Source organism: Tinamus guttatus, unplaced genomic scaffold (assembly GCF_059628265.1).
Source record: "Tinamus guttatus ecotype Peru unplaced genomic scaffold, ASM5962826v1 Tinamus_guttatus_pri_ptg000188l, whole genome shotgun sequence".
NCBI lineage: Eukaryota > Metazoa > Chordata > Aves > Tinamiformes > Tinamidae > Tinamus > Tinamus guttatus.
Genome location: NW_028288722.1, coordinates 3,262,837 through 3,281,129, shown reverse-complemented (window position 1 = coordinate 3,281,129; position 18,293 = coordinate 3,262,837). Strand labels below are relative to the sequence as shown.

Below are 18,293 nucleotides of genomic sequence, written 5' to 3'. Positions count from 1 at the left end.
ACCTTTGCTCTGAATGTGTTGGTTCTTTCAGTATCTGTTTCTGCTGTGACTTTAACCCTCAGGTGGCTGCAACAAGCCCTGCAGTGCTCATAGGAAAGCTCTCGCTCAGATCTATACCCGATAAGAGAGAAACCACAAAGGCCAGCAGTCTAAGTGGATAAATTGTTCCCAAGTGGATTCCCCTCGGGCTCCAAATAAACATCGACACTTAATGAGCACCTCTGAGGTCGGTTCAGCGGGCAGTGCAAGGCTGACTGCTGTGCACTTTCTCTGATAACCTGTAGGTTGAAGGGTGAGTTCTCTCATCAGCTCTGGCCTTAGGATGGCACCTGGGTGAATTACAGGATACAAACAATTTCTTTCAAAGTATTTACAACCTCAGAAGCTGGATTTGCATGATGCAATTAAATAAGAAAGTGTATGGCAGCCTAGGTTTCCCAGATTGAAATGAAAAGTTTGCTTCTTGACATTTTCTTTCAAAAAAAAAATATTTTCAGGCTTAAGCATACCTATAAATCTCCTGCATGATACCTGATTTCCAGAAAAATCTTTTTGTCGGGTCCTCAGCTACTGAAGAAAGGGAGGTTCCTACTACATCACTGAGAATATGCCTATTCACATGATTCTCAACACGGGTGCAATGTGTCAGTTCCAGTGTGAAATGAAGGGACACTGGCATGCACTCAAGTCTGACTGGGTCCCTTACTACCTCTTGGTCAGCACAGATGCAAGGTCCAACTGGAGCTCCTGTTCCACCCCTTAGAGAAGGTCCCTCATGGCCCTTGTCAACACGGACTCATGAACTGTCTAGGAGGCTCAAGCCTTCATCTCCACAGAGCTTGCAGTGGTGCTTGCGCTGATGAAAGCTCCAATTAATTTTCTCCCTTCAAGAGAGGCAGGTTCTAGCTCCTGGCATGCCCAGTAGAAGAAGAAAGGAGGAGCTGCAACCACTAACCTTAGCTGCTGCACCAAATACACCCATGACTACTCCTGAGCAGGCAGCTTCAGCACAACCATGTGAGCTATAACAAGGCTAGACTTGGTCAATGATTTGCATGTTGTATTGTGCAAGGCTGCTTTTGTCTTAGAAAAAATGCTTTTAGTACAAGGTTGCCACTAAATTCATAATATTTCAATAAAACTCATCAGGCCAACAGGTTTCTTATCCGTCCCTGTTGACTGTTGATGGATAGTCAACTGCCTGGAGGCTTTGAAAGAGTCATTGAAGGTCATTGTAAATGTCCCAGAGGATTCAAGGCAGGGGCATGCAAATCACTGAGGCCTCACTGGCTGAAAACAGCTGTTTGCCACATGTGTCAGCTAGTAATGGGGAGATCTGATCAGAGATGGTTAGAATCTGGTTTTTAATCTGAACATCTCAGAGCTGTAAATCACCCAGGAATAAATCTTGCTCTTCCTCCTGATGCTTCCTGTCAGGCCAGAAATATCATGTGGACTGCCTGGAAATACCTAGTGAAATTTGGGTTCTTAGTCCAATCTGGAACTAATAATTGTGGAAGCAGCTACAAAAATATTTCCCTTCCCTGAAATTAATAAAAGCATACATCAGACCACATTCAGACAGGTTCACATTACCAGTTAAGTCAAGAGTGGTGTCTCTCACCATTGGAGCCAGTTCCCATGCCATCAGATGGGGTGGATAGGGAGCCACTATGCCTGGTTTGCAGAGACTGTTGGACTTTTGAAGGAATATCATGCTATTAAAAAGAGCTTTGGTCTCACAGAACTGGAGCAAAGTTGGGTTACTGTGAATATTAACAAAACAACCCCCAATAGCTTATTTGAGGGGATCTGTTATTTCCTCTTCTGGACTTTTTCAATGTATGTGTTCTCAAAATCACAGGTCAGCACAGTCATTTCAGGTGCTAGTTCTGGACTTTCCCGACTGTGTGCTGCCCAGTTTTGACATCCCATATCTGAGCTGGCTTCAGGTGCTGTTGGCAGCTGGAGGTGCCAGAGTTAGTCATATCCTCTGCTTGAGTGAGGGCAAATCCCCAAATCACATTCATAGGCTGGATCTCTCAGATGCTGACATTCAGCATTTGCTTTTCCTCCCTTGTCCCTAGCAGCTTTGAAAGTTCACTCTTCCTGCTAACGTTCCTGCTAGTAAACCAGGTTGCTTGGGAAGTCTGGTCTACATAGGCAATTTGTTTATATAAAGAGCATTGCTGGACTAGCAGAGCTCAGCAGCTGCTAATGCCCACTGCATGCAGCCTATTTGTGCTCATCGCTGGGCTCAGTCACTAGCAGGACTAATTTTTGCCACTGGCTGTTGGTGCTCTCCAGGGCTTGGGGTGCAAGCAGGAGGGTCGAGGACCCACCGACATCCTTCTAAGGAATGGAGGGGGACTCTGTCCCTCCTCCTGCTGCGCTACTCCTGTGTCTTCCCACCTCATTCCTTTTCCACTGAGTTTGTATTTTCAGGCCACCCTCAACTCATCCAGACACCTAGAGTCTCCCCATCCCTAATCCCAGCTGTCTCCAGATCTCCAGATCCATCCAAGGCAATGCTCCCTGGCCAGCCACCCTTTCCTGACACCTAACACTTTGGCTGATCTCTCCCTCTCCACCCCATCCTGTCTCTGCAGGCTCTGTTTTGAGCTTAGGTTGGCCAGTAAAAATAAGATGCTCAGGGAATTCAGCAGCAAAACTCCATCAGTTTTGATTGAGCACATTTCCCATTTTTCAGCAACTTACAAACTCAGTCAAATTTATCAGTTCTGAGAGACAGTGAAAGGAACATCCCTACCAAGGAGCAGTGTTTTTCGTCTTAAGTCTAGACTTCAAATATAAAGCTGATAGATTTTCTTTAAGGAAAGAAATCCCCAAGTTTGTTAGCATTGACATAACACTATATTTTTCACTAGCCTTGTTTCTCATTAGCAGTTGAATCATTTTATCAGGAAGTTTTCCAGAATTACTCTGTCTGAGTCAGACTTTTGGTCCCAAATGTTTTAGGCCAAACAGTGAGTTTGGCGTTTTTTATGTAGAAGAAAACAAGGGTCTTATCACTGGAAATCTTGGGCAGAAGTAAGTGTTGCTGTTACTAACTTTAACTCCAATACTGCAAAGTGTTCTCACACCCTGCAGAACCAAAGTCAAGTGGGGGATATTTCCAGGACCTCCAGGCAGCAACATGGCACTCTCAAGAACAAGTCTGGAGGAGGTGGACAAGACCAGACTCTCTCTGTTGATGTGGTTTCTACCTGAAATTGTCATTCCTTAGTTTTTTTTCATACCTACAAATCTCCTCTGTTTTCCTACTCATTTTTTTGTGCAGTCAGGAAGACTTTATCATCACATTCCTTCCCAGGACCCTTCCCTCTTTCCTCTCCGGTGTTTGCAGTACCCTCTGGCAACCGAGGACCCTTCCTCGGTTGCCAGAATGAAGGATCAGAGGGCTAGCACATTCCCCAGCACAGCTTTGGCCCCAACCAAACTCAAGGAATGCTCAGGGGTGAATCAGCAAGAAGAGGGCTTTCCTTCATCAACTCTTTTCTGCTGCAGGCTGGATTTGTGGCTAAGGTTTCATAGACGATGCCAAAATACAGCTATGCATTAGGTGGTGTTTCTGCACACTTTCCTCCATCCCTTCACTCTGACTGTGAGGAAAACGTAAGCCCTTGGTCTCCCTCTCCTAGTCGCAGCAGGCTGATGGATCTCCCCTTTGGTGGACTAGCTCAAGCAATCCAAACCTCTTTCCGATCCTCCTCCATACGCAGACTTACCAGCACATTCAGATACATTTTCCCAAGCAAACATTTTTGTTTGGTGTCGGCCAGCTGGGTCTGTGGCTAATGGCACCAAGCCATGTTGGGAGAGCCCTGGCCCTGCAGCCCTAGCGGCTGGTCCTGTGAGCTTGTCCTGCAAACAGGGATGGATTCAGTCACTTAGCGGCAAGGGTGATGGGCAATCCCACTGCTGACAACTCCGATGTCTCCAGTGACAAAACGCTGGCAGTATCATGGAGTACTTCACTCCTATCATGGCCTGCGTGCATCCATGCCCTTCTGTTTTGCTGTAGTAGGCATGAATATAAATCCCACTCTCCAGCTCAAGGGTGAGCACCTTTGTGGGACATTACGTCTCAGCTCCGGTTTCATGCCTGGCTGCTCCAAAACTTCCAACGAACCAACCAAATGACACCAGGCCTGAAAGGATGCAATGCTGTAGGGAATAAAGGAAACCATCCTGACTGGTCTGTAGGGACTTTCCCTTTGTTTCCCCATTTTAGCGAGCAGACAGGTCTCTGCAGGGCCTGGCTCCTCCATCTCCATTGCCCACCTCACTTTATTTCAAGGGTAGACTTTTCTGCTGGAAATAAGTCCTTCAAAAGAAAAAAAAAAAAAGAAAATGCCAAGAGTATTTTCAGGACTAGGGAATCCATGGGCCTTCCTCCTTTGCTGCTCTGAGTTAGAGAAGAGGCTCCTGGCAGAAGTGGGTTTCAGCAACCAGCCAGGTGGTAAGTCCCTATCTGCACCAGGCTGCCGAGGACACAAGGACAAGACATGTGAGACTTGCTCCTGCAGGAGAGAAATCATGCTTGGGGCTGAACTAGTGTTTTTCTGTGGGAAAAAAAAAAAAAAAAAAAAAAGAGAAAGAGAGATTTGGAAGAGAATACTTTTAAAGAGACCAATTTTATTCATAAATTCAAGTAAAACTTAGAGATTACTTTCAGCCCCTGGCTTCCTCTATCCTCTGTCTTCTCTTTCCTTCTTCCTCTCCCCAAATTATTGTTCATAAAAATTAAAACAAAATGTGTTGGGGTTTTTGCTTTTTTTAAAAAAAAGCAATTTTCATTTCAAAAATTGTCGAAATATAAGTTTTGAAAGGGTGGGGTCTTTTGAAAGGGCAGACTCGAAGCATTGTCATTGCTGAATGAAAACCACAGAGAGGAATGTGTCCTGGGAGATACAGGGCCCTGGATGCAGGGCCTGAGGGACATCGTGGCAGCAGAAAAGACCGTGACCACAGCTCCCATCTCACATCTCCAGCCCGCTCCTTTCCTTCAGATATCTCCTTTCATTCTTGCATATGGAAAACCCTACCCGCATTGACCTTCTTCTATGAATTAATTTGACCAAGACCAAAACCAATTTTTTATTGAGGATTTATTGCTGTTGATGTTTCTTCAACAGGCTCCAAACCACAGCTCTCTTCTTTTCAGATCCAGTCTTCTCTATGCTTCTAAACATCTGCATTTAACTGATATCTGGTTGTTCATATCAGAGCCTGGCAGCCCAGGTAGGGACTGTTTGATGAAGGTATGTACATCTGTGCACAATAAAATCGGCATACAAAAGGCTAGTGAAGTCCTTGGCAAAGTAAGAGAACAAAAGGAGCAGGAGATAGCAGCAGTGCAAAGCAACCGGAGCCAAAACCTTTCATCGGAGATTTCCCAGAACCTGGCAAATGTTCTGCTCCCAGCCAGGTCTGCTGCGTGTCTGCAGACCATGCAGATGCATCTTCTGTACTGGGTGAAAAGGACAGCCTGAGAAGCATTGGGTATGGTAATGTTGGGATGTGATTTTCTTACAGTGACGTTCGTAGAAAGAAAAGATGGGTCACTGAAGAGCCACTTAGGGAAGTGGGGAAATTCAAAACATGAAGCAGTGGCTGGAAATTAAAGCCAGACCAATTCATGTTAGAAACAAGGCAAAATGCTTTAGCACAGTGGGTGATTAACCATCGGACTGGGGAGAAAGGGTGGATGGTAGACTCATTTCCTGAGCGCCTCACACTCGGGCTTGGTGCAACTCCACAAAACGTGTTGGGAAAGAGCACAAGGAGAGTCCTCCATGCACGAGGATCTCTTACAGAGCCAGGTGCGGGACCTAAGGGTAACAGCAGGTATCACAATGTGCTGCTGGATCTGTGAAATCCAGCTCTGGTGCATCTCAGGCATTGCGTCCATCAAGCATCTTTGAGCTCCTACCACTTGTCTTCTCTGAGCTGTAGTGCCAGCATGATGAATCCCATGATGTCACAGCCTGGTCCCCAGCAAGGATCTTTCTTATGCCTTGATGGGCCAGTCAGACCAAACCTCTCCCACTGGGCACCTGTATGAGCATCAGGGTAGAGACTTACCTGACTGTTAGTGTTGACCGATGGCAGGCAGGACACAGCGCCCAGGTATTCAGGGCTCAGACACTTAGATATAGAATGGGAGAGAACAATTTTGATTAAATCTAGTCTCCTTGAGTCAGTTTGGCCCATACTCTCTACACAAATGGGTGTATTCAAAAGGAGGGTGAAAAAGCATCCATGTGCCTTGGATTAGGAGGGGATCTCCATTTGCCTGGTGCCCAGCAAAGTGTCGTGGTGATGGCAGGAAGCATGAGGAAGAAGAGCATTTTATATGTTCTAGAATGAGGTGAGCTTTCATGCTCATTGAAAAACATGTGTATCTGCTAGCTACAAGCAAGAACCAGATCTTCCATGAGTTCTTGAAGCTCCATGGATAAATATCTCCTCACATTTATCAGCTGGAACTAATTCCTGTAGCTTGTAGCACTCAAGACATAGTTTTCAATGTGCCTCAAGTCTTTGAACACTGGAGATGTGCCTGCAGGATTTATAACCTATATCTGGGATGACAGACCTTCCAGGTGGGGAATTTCTTTGCTTCCTTTTCCAAAGCCCAAGTCCTGAGGCTGGTGCCTCTGAGGACAAAGATTGTTGCCTTGTCAGCTACCTACAGGTGGGAGGACTTCTGGACTGTTGCCTCCACACCACAGCCACCATCCTCCTCTCATCAGGACCATACTTGCAGTGAAGGCACTAGGCTGAACTAAATCCTCCGTTCTCACTACTGCCGTATGCTTGCTGCATGACTCAAGAAAATGTTTGAGCTGAATATCTTGGTTTGTCTTTTGTAAAACTAGGACTGGTACTTTAAATGCGTCACCACCTCCTTTCTGCAGGCTTAGATCATAAGCTGTGCAGGGCAAGAATCATCTCTAATCCTCTGGTTGTACAACAGTTAGTTGTACAACCGCAGACCCGTGGTGTTGGCAGGGGCTGCTCAGCAACCCGCAGGAAAAGGAGAATACCAGAGCTGAGCAGCTGCTAGGGTGCTCCTAGCAAAAACTTAGAAAGCTCTTCCTGAGATTAAGATGGAAGAGGAAAAATCTACAAGGGGGAACACAGAAAGCACCAGGTGCATGCTCCCTCGTTTCTTTTAGATGCCAACAGCCTGTTTAACTGCATTTGTAGCATCAGCAAATATGTCCCTGGGACAGGCCAGCCATAAAAAGAAGTAATTCCCTCTGTGAGCAGGAACTGGCTCTCTGTTCTCCTTGATTGTCTTGTCCCGTTCAGGTGTCCTTAGATGAAAGTGATGTCCCTGGCTGGTGTCAGGAATCTCACTTGCTCCCGGTCGACAAACCTCTCCGGGGCTGTTCTTCTCACCAGCGGGAAGTTGGTCGTTGCATCTCCTGCTCTGGAAACATTTGGGTCTGGTGGGGAGATGAGGCCATGCCTCACTGTGTTAGCCAGAAAAAATCAAATTGCAAGAGGAAGAGCAGAGAGGGCATTTCTCATCCCACAGCTTTGAGGCAGCCAGAGGGTTTTGCTCTCCACCTACCCTCTGGCTGCATGTCAAGAGTTATTCAAGGATTGTTCCCAATAAATAACCCAGAACTGCACTTTAATTTTCTGGGCTGAAATTTGATAATTAAGCAAATACAGCATGTCTTTGTCTTGGGCAAGCACCATAAGGTAAACAGGAAGGAATGAGGGATTAAGATGTTTCTACACTAAAGGAAGGTGACAAGCCCAGAGTGGTGACACCTTCTTGCAGAGCCGAGAGGCCCAGCTGTGGGTTGGCATTGCACAGATGCATTGTTCAGGGGTGAAGAGCAAATAAAAGCAAGGGGAAAAGAAAACAAGCTATAAAATTCTCTGCAAAGCACATTGCCCAAGCAACTGCCTCTTGATGTTCCCTTGACAGCTCTGGGGTCGAGCTTTTGAAGTCCTTAAGTTTTCTTTTGCAAAGGCCCCTTGTTAAAATAGTCCCTGTGTTGACATTAGGCTGCATATGGTGGAGAAATTGGGTATCTCCTGGCAGGTTCAATCACAGCAGATTCAATCAAAGCAGAGAGGGACTTTTTGGTATTTGACTAACTGGGTGTCCCAGGAACAAGATAAGAGATGCTGATGCAGGCGGACTAAGTTTTGTTGGCACATCCTGGGCCACAGAAATGTAACAGAGCCTCATGCTGCAGGTACCAAACCAAGCAAGAAATACAAGGGCAGAAATAAGCTCAGAAGGTTTTGAACCAATATATGGAGTTTAAATACCCATATGTGCTGGGACTGCGTGCAACGGCAAGTGGTGGGAAAGATGGGCCCGTGGTGCTTGGAAACTTGTTTTTCTAACAGCTCAAGGGAGAAACTTTTTTTTCCCTAATGGTGCAGAGCACTTGTGACAAAATTGGTGGGGCCAAGGGGTTTTGCATAGCCACCAGGAAATGATTTTGAGGATGGGGACCCAGCTTTTGAGTCACATTAAGAGCGGGGAGAGGCAAAAGGTGCATTTCCTGCTGTAGGTCACCATGGTGAAACCCTGCAGAGTCTCAGTGCTCTCAGACCCCACACTGCCCCTCCAAAAGGCCAGAATTGCCACCACCATGCCAACTTCCCTGAGGAGGTTTGGGTCAGCAGAGGGCTTCCCTTAGCTGGCAATGCCATCGCGGAGTCCCCTCCTTGGACACCCTCCTCTTTCCATCACAGATGCGTGGTCCCAAAACCGGACTCGATGCTTAGTGTGCAGACCCCATGAGGTAGATGCCTCCCTGTTCCCCCCCAGGATGCCACTGGTGACCGTTCCTGCTCTTCTCTCCACAGCCTGCAACTGCAACCTTCACGCCCGGAGATGCCGCTTTAACATGGAGCTCTACAAGCTGTCGGGGCGCAAGAGCGGCGGGGTCTGCCTCAACTGCCGCCACAACACGGCAGGTCGGCACTGCCACTACTGCAAGGAGGGCTTCTACCGGGACCTCTCCAAGCCCATCTCCCACAGGAAAGCCTGCAAAGGTACGGGAGGGATGGGACCACAAGCGCATCCTGCTCCTCTGATTCCTCCTCCTTCTGTTGTCACAGCTATTTCAATGGCCAAACTCATCCTGCTCCTCTTTCTCCCCAAACCAAACCTTCAGAGTGGCTTTTCTTTTTCCATCTTTACTTATTCGTCATTCCCTGATCTCTCCAGCTGCCTTGCGAGGAGAAGGCCATAAAGATTTAAAAAAAAAATCCTTGCTGCTGAGGATGAATTTCAGAATATTTTTGGCCTTTAAGGGGTTATTTTCTCACTTATAGCTTATATATATCCATATATATGTATTATTATATATAACCATATTATTATTTAACATCTATGTTTTGCGCCCCTCTGCTCCGATGCCACTCTGTCACGGCCAGCAGGAACATAAAAGCGGACATGGGTAGATCCCAGCTGCAGGGTTAGCATCTCAAAGCAGCACCTACAAGTTTCACTGCAAACCCCTGGCCTGCCACAGCTTCCCACACGAGCCTGTGGTGCTGGGTTGCATTCGGAGCCCGCGCGAGCACCTGGTGCAGAAGCGAGAGCAGACAACGGTGCCAAGGGCAGCATCCCGGGAGCGTCCCGCGTGGCAGCGGAGCAGCTCGCTTCCCGCCTGGCGTTCCCCGGTGGGCACGGCTGGGCCCCTGTGGAAGCACCGCCGGCCTCCGCCAAAGCCCCGTGGGCATCTCGCTGCGGCGGGAGGCAGGGACGGTGGCCAGCCCACCCACAGACCCGCCTGCTCCTCCGACTGCGGGGCTGGGAGCCAAAAGGGAAGCGATCCCGTCCCCTTGCAGCCCTGCACGCTCGGAGCGGCCGTGGGCGCTCATGGCACAGCCACCTCTCCGCGTGTTTCCCTCTCACTCCGTTGTTTTGTATAAGAGCAACTCCTTAAAACGAACCTTTTTTTTTTAAAAAAAAAGTCCCCGCTGTCTGCTAGAAGTGGCAAAATAAATCGGACACAGTTTCAAACCTCAGCTGAGGAGGTGCTGGGGGTTCACACAGAAAGCTTCAGCTCTCTTCTCTTTCAATGCTCCATTCCAGAAGGAAAGGAAAACTTTTTGGCCTGAGCTGGATATTTTTGGCTGGGAAGCTCTAGGTCTTCAGCGTTTGCAATTCTTTTTTAATGAAAACTCTTCTTAGTATTTTTTTCCACTGAAAACAGAGCCTGTTTGCCAAAACAGAAAAAAAAAAAAAAAGAAATCATTACTTAGACAGTGCTGCTCCCCACTTTTTCATTTTTTTTTCACCTTGTAAAAATGATTTTGAGGAGCTGCTTACAACCCAGCCATCGCGACGGTTGCAGCTTGGTCAGGATGGGTGCTGGTGGGACAGGAGCAGACCCATAGTGGGGGAGAAACTGGAATCTGGGGGGCCCGGAGAGGCCAGAGAGCCAACAGAGAGGGGAGCCAAAGGGCTCCTTCAGAGCAGCCTTTCTCCTTTGCTGAATCGCTCTATTAACTGCTCTTGCAATAGCTCTCCAGTCCTCCCATTGCCTTCTTGAGCGACTCCTTCTAATGAAACTTGAGATCGACAAATTCAAGTTCTTCTCTAACCCGCCCACGGTTTATAAATGCAGCTACTGGATCTAATAATCACCAAGGTATGCAATGAATATGCTTAGTAAATGAGCAGCTCCGCAGCTCTCAGGGTCTTAGCACAATTTCACGGGATTTGGCGTGGTTTATTGTCGGTGTAATCCAGTGTCTTATACAGACACAGATGAAATGACATTTTCTGCAGCAAAGGATGTTCCTTTGAAAAATAGTTTTCCTGAGGTCTGATTATGATTTAGGGGATTCATTTTTTCTCTCTGTTTTTCTTCACTGATTCAGGAATCGTTCTGAAATAATTGTTAAAAACAGGCATTTAGGAAGAATCACCACCTAATAACTTCAGCCATTCCTCCATTGATAACAATATTAATTTATCATGTCACCAAGCCACCTGTTGATGGGCAAAGCTCTCCCAGAATCTCATGTTGACTGAATGTGTTTAGAGTTAAGAAATTAACTGTCCGGTAGTGTCTGCCATCTCCCTTACAACTGCTTTACATCTCATCTCACACAGCAGATTGTGTTTTCTCTGTCAGACTTGATTCTTTCAACCATTACACTGCCCTGTTCATGTTTTACACATAATGCTTTTAAACAAAATGCATTTGATCATCTTGTGAATTGATTGAGAACTGTTAAGGAATTATGCAGCAAGTTTATCCATCCTTACAAGCATATGTTAGCTAGGGTGAACATGAAACAAATGTTCTATGAACGATCTGCTGAAGATGTTTTGGATTAACTTGACTTCATTAATTCAGCCTAACAGACACTTTCATTCAGCTAAACCATTTTTCCTCTTCCTCATGTTTCTTATCTCTCACTCCATCCTATAGGCTAGGTTATGTATCTCAATTCATGGTGCATATAATGTTGCATAAAGGAGAACGATAGTGGCATAATTGTGTTATTTTAAATGATGGCCTGAATGCCTTGCTTGGGTAACTTATTTTTTTCCAAATTATTAGTGTTAAAAAGTTTGCATGTTTATTGTTTCTTTAACTCTGAAGCAAAAGCAAATGCTGCAAACTTTTGCACATATTGAAGGACTATGGTGTGAGGTTGAGACAGTGAAATACATGACGAGCAGAAAGCAAAGCTAGGCCATGCTGTCCGTCCTAGAGTGATGCTTTTTTTTTAGTAGTAAACTTACGATAAAATGTGCCTCATTTTTTTAAGCTGTTTTAATTAAGTGAAGTTTTCTTAACAGCATTTGTAGGCTTATAAGAAACTAGGCTTTAAAGGTGACTTCTAAGCTGATGGTAGTTAACCAAACAGTAGTGCAGTCATGCCATGCTGCTCGCTTGTATGTTTGCTTCCAGTTATTTTCAGGAAGCAAAAAGAAAGAGTAAAGTCATCAGTAATCAGAGATGCCATGTCCCAGAGCCATGCAACAGGCAAAACATGGCATGAAGTCTGCAAACCACATGCAAAAGAATTGATGACAGATGGAGCAGGGATATTGCATGAAGTGGCAATGTTGGGAGTGAGCCAGAACCTACCAGGACAGAGCTGTGAGCTAAAGGAGCGCTACGAGTGCTGCTGGTGGGTGGCCAGGCGAAGCGAGACACACCAGTTACTCAAGTAAGAGCTTGGGTTGCCCCGGAGTTTTGAGGTCAGACTGCACAAGTGATCTCTGCTCGGCCTCGCATGGATGCGCTCGAGTTGAGACCAGCTACGGCTGGTCCTCTGCCGTGGGGCATCTATGGCCTCCTTCCAGATAGCTCAGAAATAGGATGGACCTCCCTTCAGACAGCTGCGTTTGAATCCTGCTCCCCAGGGACACCGTATAGGTGTGGGGGCTCTCCTGGCAATTTGTCTCCCTGACATTTTTTTTAACTTTTAGCAACCGAAACCCAGACGTGAGATGTTGAGTGCTCATCTTTTAAAACTTGGAACAAAGATGGGTTGTTCTTTCTCACTGATACTCTGTGAGAGCACGAACACCTCCCAGAGCACTGAAACTGTGTTTCCCATTTCTTTTGCTTTCCCTCTGCTCCAAATGATGTTGCAAGTGAAATTCCATGTCTGAGTCCTGCAAACCTCTGTCCATTCCATTCCATCATGAGCAGCTATAAATCACTGGTGTTAGTTCTTTTGATTAAATTTACTTCTGATATTTGCCAGATTATTGGCTCTAATGTAATCCTGTTGGAACAGAGACTCTACAAGGCTTTATAGGCTTGCTATAAACCAGCTCTGAACTTTGAGGAAAGGATTTACACACCTTTTGATGAAAAGATGACAAATGATACGTGTTGTGAATGCACTTTTGCTGAGGCCGCCAGTGTAAACCCATTGTGGAGGGGCAGAATTTGGCACCGGGAGCGATCACGTTCATTAGGATATGGGATTTTGATTGAAAAAGGGATTGGCTGCCTCCACCACACTGTTCCAGCCCTAGACCTTTGGTGATCCTGGCAGAATTTTACATTTGTTTTCAAGAATTATTGGCCTATGCAAAAGAGTGCTCCCACCCTGTTTTGCACACCCAGAGGTACAAGATTTTGACACTGCTTTTTGGAAACAGTTTGGGGTCAGATGGAGGGAGATTGCTTGCAATCTCTGTGGGCTGCACTTCCAGACCCTGGGTTTGGTAGGTGCAGATGCCGATTGCTCCCACCCAGCTGCACGCATTGGAGTAGAGAGGTGCCCTAAAGTAGCTGGGCCCCATGACTCCTTCTGCCCTATGTATATGAGTTGAGAGCCCTGGAGATGGCACATTGGGAGGTGCTCCCCATCTCTCTCCACTGACTATAGAGGGAGCTGCTTGCGCAGCTTAAAGCACAGAGTTCATTTTTATATGGCTAAAGCCAAGGGAGATGAATCCTGTTCCCGCTGTCTGGAGCTTCCCAAAGAAGCTGGGGATGCAATAGGCAGCCAGGGTAAAATCCATATTGTATGAAGCAGAGCAAAGATTGAGGATGGGCTCCACAGTCAGGCTCATGCTGATCTCCCACTCTTGTTCTCCCCTGACTTCTACATGTAAGATTCTGATGAAGAGTGTAGAGAGACCCTGGAGAATCACTGAATGAAACACCTCAGCCTGTGACGGTCTGGGGATCCTCTACCAGCCCTTTCTGAGGAGGACTTACCCTGCCATGCCATGGACTGGCTTGGCCATGGAAGATGTGTCCTGGCCTTTCCTCGTCATAGTGAGACATCTCTGTCAAGGTGGGTCAGCAGACTCTATCCCATCAGCACAGGGAACTCGGTTCTTCTGGATATCAGTTTGTTAGATCTACCGTTGATGTCCACTCTAGGAGTAGATGAACTGCATCCCAGGAGAGATGGTTTCTGTCCCCGTAGCAGCCTCATACTGAGGCCCATCTCTAGTCCTGCTTGTGTTTGTGTTCATGCAATGAAGTCCAAGTCGATAAATTCTTTAAACACCACCAGCAGAGTTGTCTTTCACTATCAAAGCTTCCTTCCCATCCTTTTCATCTTTTCTTCATCTTGGAAAACTAACTTGAGCTATGATTTAGAGGAGAGAGGAGCCAGTCCTTAGGGTTGGCAGGATTTGAATCAAGTTCTTGCATCAAGACTTTATCACCTCTAAAAAATCACACCACTGGAAAAGGCCCAGACATTCATGGCATTGATCTGAAAAATACAGACTTTCTTTTCTCATTAGGGAATGCTCTTCCTTTGCTGCATTAACTTTCTAGTTATTTTTCTATACTGAATTTGTTAGTGGCTATGCTTCAGTCACCCTGCTCCCGAAGGACCAATAATTCTTTGTATTGATATTATTACAAGTGTTGAGCGCTGGTTTATGGTTTCTACATCTAAAACTTGTCATCAACAACTCCCAGGAATACACAGACCAATCTGAGAAAATTCACATAAGTGCAGCATTAATCTGTCAGTCCCAGGCATGGTCCATGGAAGTGTCCCAGAGCAATGCACCTCTCAGGAGGCCTCAGCGGGTCTGCCCCAAAGTGCAGGCACCTCCAAGGCATGCGGAGGGTCTCTGTGTCCCCAGGCAGGGCCACATTGTTCACCTACTTGGGCTGGGAGGGTCTCAGCCTCAGAAAGGGAAACAATTATTACGAAAACTCTTAAAATATTTTGAATTTGTAGCACGAAAGCATGGAAAAGGAGTGAGTTTGAGTTCTTTTCTAATGAAGACTCTAGCTTGATGAAATACCTTTATGTGTCCATGCCAGCTTTTACACATATGTGATTTTAATTATATTTAAGCAACTAATTTAAAAGTTAAGCAGCCAGTGATGTATGACCCAGAGTGGGAAGAGTTTGCTGCATCGGAGAGGTGGAATATTACTGTGGCTCTGCACAGCTATTGAGACACTTTCTAATTGCTTCAAGACAGATGGGGATCCATTTGCCAATCTTCAGTCCTTCTCTCCCTTTCATGCACGCGTTCCAGTTCCAAGGACTTTCTAATTAAATCTAATCTATGATGTGAGCCATCAGCAAGGAACAACCCAAATGTTAGGAGCTCCGTGCAGCCCTTTCATCTCCAAGCCCAGGGCAGTTCCATGTCTCCACCCAGCTCATGAGGTGCAGCCATGCATGGTCATTGGAGTGTGTGCCCCAGAGCATCTAGAAACCACAACTATCATGCTTGTTACCCTTGTTTATCCAAAGGCTTTGTACTTCCTAACTCATCATAGGGCAATTTGCACCTCTGCCGCATCTGAAAGCACTTTGATACTGGTACTCGTTCTTAATTTCTCTGCAAATTAGCTGGAACAAGAATAAGATCCTGTTGTCTGATCTTCCTAGCAAATTCTTTGCTGACTTTCTCTGGTCCCAGTGAGGGAAGCTCCCCCAGCATCCAGCAGCATTTTCACAGAGCTTTGATTTCAGTGGGATGTATCTGAGGCAGTCTGGAATCGAGCTCCTCACAGGCCAGATGACCTGCAGAGTCTCCCGTTCCAGGGAACAGCAAGGGGCATCCCTCTCTGTGGGGAGGCTTTGCTGTCCTCATCCCAGATGGAGCACACATGTCTGTGCTCTGCTCCGTAATGGTCTCCAAAAGTTGGCCTACAAATTCATTATCCTAAAACAAGGAGAGAGAGAGAAAAGAAGAGAGAGAGGCCTATCTGTGCCTGGCGATAATATCAGAGCAGTTCACCTCAATGCCAAAAATATGCTTCGACTGCAGCTATCTTAAAGCTCCAGGGAAGTCAATGATTTCACATATTACTCCCACTCAGGCGTTTTCCCTGCATGATTTGACCCCTTGGCAAGACCCTACTCTTCATCAATGACAGGTCTTCTCACCCACAAGCCGGGCATCTCCACAGAATCTCAACATTCCCTGCCTTCACCAAGACTGCGAGACTGCTGCTACACTGGGCCCCTGGTCTCCTCCAGAAAGCCACATCGACACTTCCCAAACTCTTTTTGGCAAAGCTTCCCTCCCCTTTAGGGTCATCTTCTTTTGGACATCCGGGTATTGGTAGAGAATAGCTCACCTTTAAAGTCAAATTTAAAACAGACCTAGTTTAGGGAAGGGGAAGTGCAGAGGGGGCCTTTGACATATCTTCAAATGGGCTGGGAAGACATCTAGACATAAATAAGAGCATTGCACTGGGACAGGGCCTGACCTCCAGTGCAAATCTCCATGTATCACTCTCATACATCCGCTCAGCTTCTCCAGGCCAGCATCCAGCACGTGCATTGGAAACATCCCTAGCTCCCCAGTGCTGGCATAAGCTCTTGGAGCACATATGTGCCTGCTGTGGTGCCAAGGGTCTCCCAGAACTCCTTCTGGGGAAAGCCCTTGTAGTGGACACCACCTGCTCTTCTTCCTGTTCCGCTGAGCCAAGTTGGGACCAAAGCAGAAGCTCCCAGAGAAGGAAAGCACAGGGAGAGCTGGTTTAGCCTGAGATGCCTCTTAGTGACAAAGTGATAGCTCCCATTTCTTTTAGTACAGAAGAGCAGGAAGCACTGTGCTGAAACAGCTGCAAAAGGTCTCCAGGAAGAAAAGGAGCCATACTAGAAGCTGCCAGGGACATCCTGAGCTCAGCGTGGTGGTTGCAAGGTGCTCTGCACCCAGAGCATGGGGCACAGGGCGGCATCCAGATGGGTTTGAAGATCTCCAGAGACGGAACCTCCACAGCCTCTCTGGGCAGCCTGTTCCAAGGTTCTGCCACCCTCCCAGGAGGGAAGTTCTTCCTCACATGGAGATGGAACTTCTCTGGGTTGCTGAAAATCACATCTTAAATTTGGGACCTAAAACCTTCAACACTGTAGTTTAGGTTTTGCTTTTTCAGCAGAAACCCGCTTGGATGCAGTCCTGTGTCACGTGCTCTAGGTGTCCCTGCGTGTGCGGGGCGGGTTGGACTAGATGATCTCTAGAGGTCCCTTCCAACCCTAAGCATTCTATGATTCTATGATTCTATGATTCTATGAAACACATCCAAAAGCAATTCTGAAAGGCAGTAATGCACCACGCTTTTTCAGAAGTGACAGGGTACCTCATGTGAGACATAGTAGAAGGGAATTGGCACCACTGTTGAAACAAACAAACAAACAAACCAGTTCTCCATCAAAGGTCTGAGACAGAGCAAGAACTGCTGAGTTCATTTGCACACCCAGACTTTTGCATGTCACTGAGATAGAAAAAAAAAAAGGAGGGAATAATTTGCCTTAACATATAGTTAAACATAGAGTTCTTCGAACATCAAAAAACAAAAACAAAAACAAAATGCAGGGAACTCTGGATTAGCGTCCCAGAAGTTTTTATTACAATTTTTCTCAGACATTGAGCACATTAGATTATCTGGCCCCTCTGTGGATTCTTTTCTGTCTGATAAGGGCTGTGCACATACCGAAGGGTTCCCCTTTTGAGCTATTTCTGTGTTTTCTCTCTCATCTATGGAGCCACTTCGTTTCACAAGGCTTGTGGCAACCTCATTATCTCTGAGATTTTTGTTCTGCTGCCAGATTTGACTGAAATATTATCAGTGGGAGAATATGCGTGTAGGAACATCATTTCCTCAGGAACCATGTAAAAAATACATCAGTACCAAAAAAAAAGAAAAAAAAAAGAAAAAGAAAAAGAAAAAGAAAAAGAAAAAAGGCAGTATTTTCCAATCCTCTCTTTTTCCTGCAAGTAACCCTTCATCATGGTGCGGCTACACAAGAAGCAATTTCCCCTGCTCTGAATGAGTCGGTAGAACATTGTCTTGATTTTAGAGACATGTAGACATAGTGTCTGGAGACTGCCCTGCTGCCAGAGCTGTTCTCTGCCTCCATACCTGCCCTTGGGTATCTTTGACCAAAACCGACATTTTCAAATAGAAAAATGAACGAGGCAACCTGCACCATTGCTGGCTGGAGACAGCAGGTCAACCCACGATGAAGCCTGGGGACACGGAATGCCACAGTTTTTCCCTTCCCTCAAAAATAAATTTGTGGAATCTTGTGTGGTCAAGATGTTTTGCCATTAAACATCATCTGACCCATCCCTACAGGAGGTCCACAAGTCTCCCTTGCCTTCCCTGGCCAGGTGCGTTTCATAGAATCAAAATTTAAACTAAACTTTTGAACCAAACACAAAATAGTGAAAAAAAAAAGTTTGAGCAAACCAAGGATTTGTTTAAGTAATAATATCTGAAATAAGTCTCTAAATACTAAAACATAAGACTAGGGGAAATATGTTTACTGCATCAAGATGATGCATGTTGCATTATTGAAGCAAT

The 18,293-nt window shown here is 46.2% G+C and overlaps 1 protein-coding gene across 1 annotated transcript in view; it reads left to right on the top strand.

Moving 5' to 3' along the window:
• NTN1 (netrin 1) overlaps positions 1-18,293 on the top strand; it is a 92,209-nt gene that overhangs the window by 40,581 nt on the left and 33,335 nt on the right. The window contains exon 2 of the mRNA XM_088523449.1: positions 8,869-9,057. Within this exon, the coding sequence (XP_088379575.1) occupies positions 8,869-9,057 (189 nt within the window). The remainder of the gene's footprint in view (positions 1-8,868; positions 9,058-18,293) is intronic.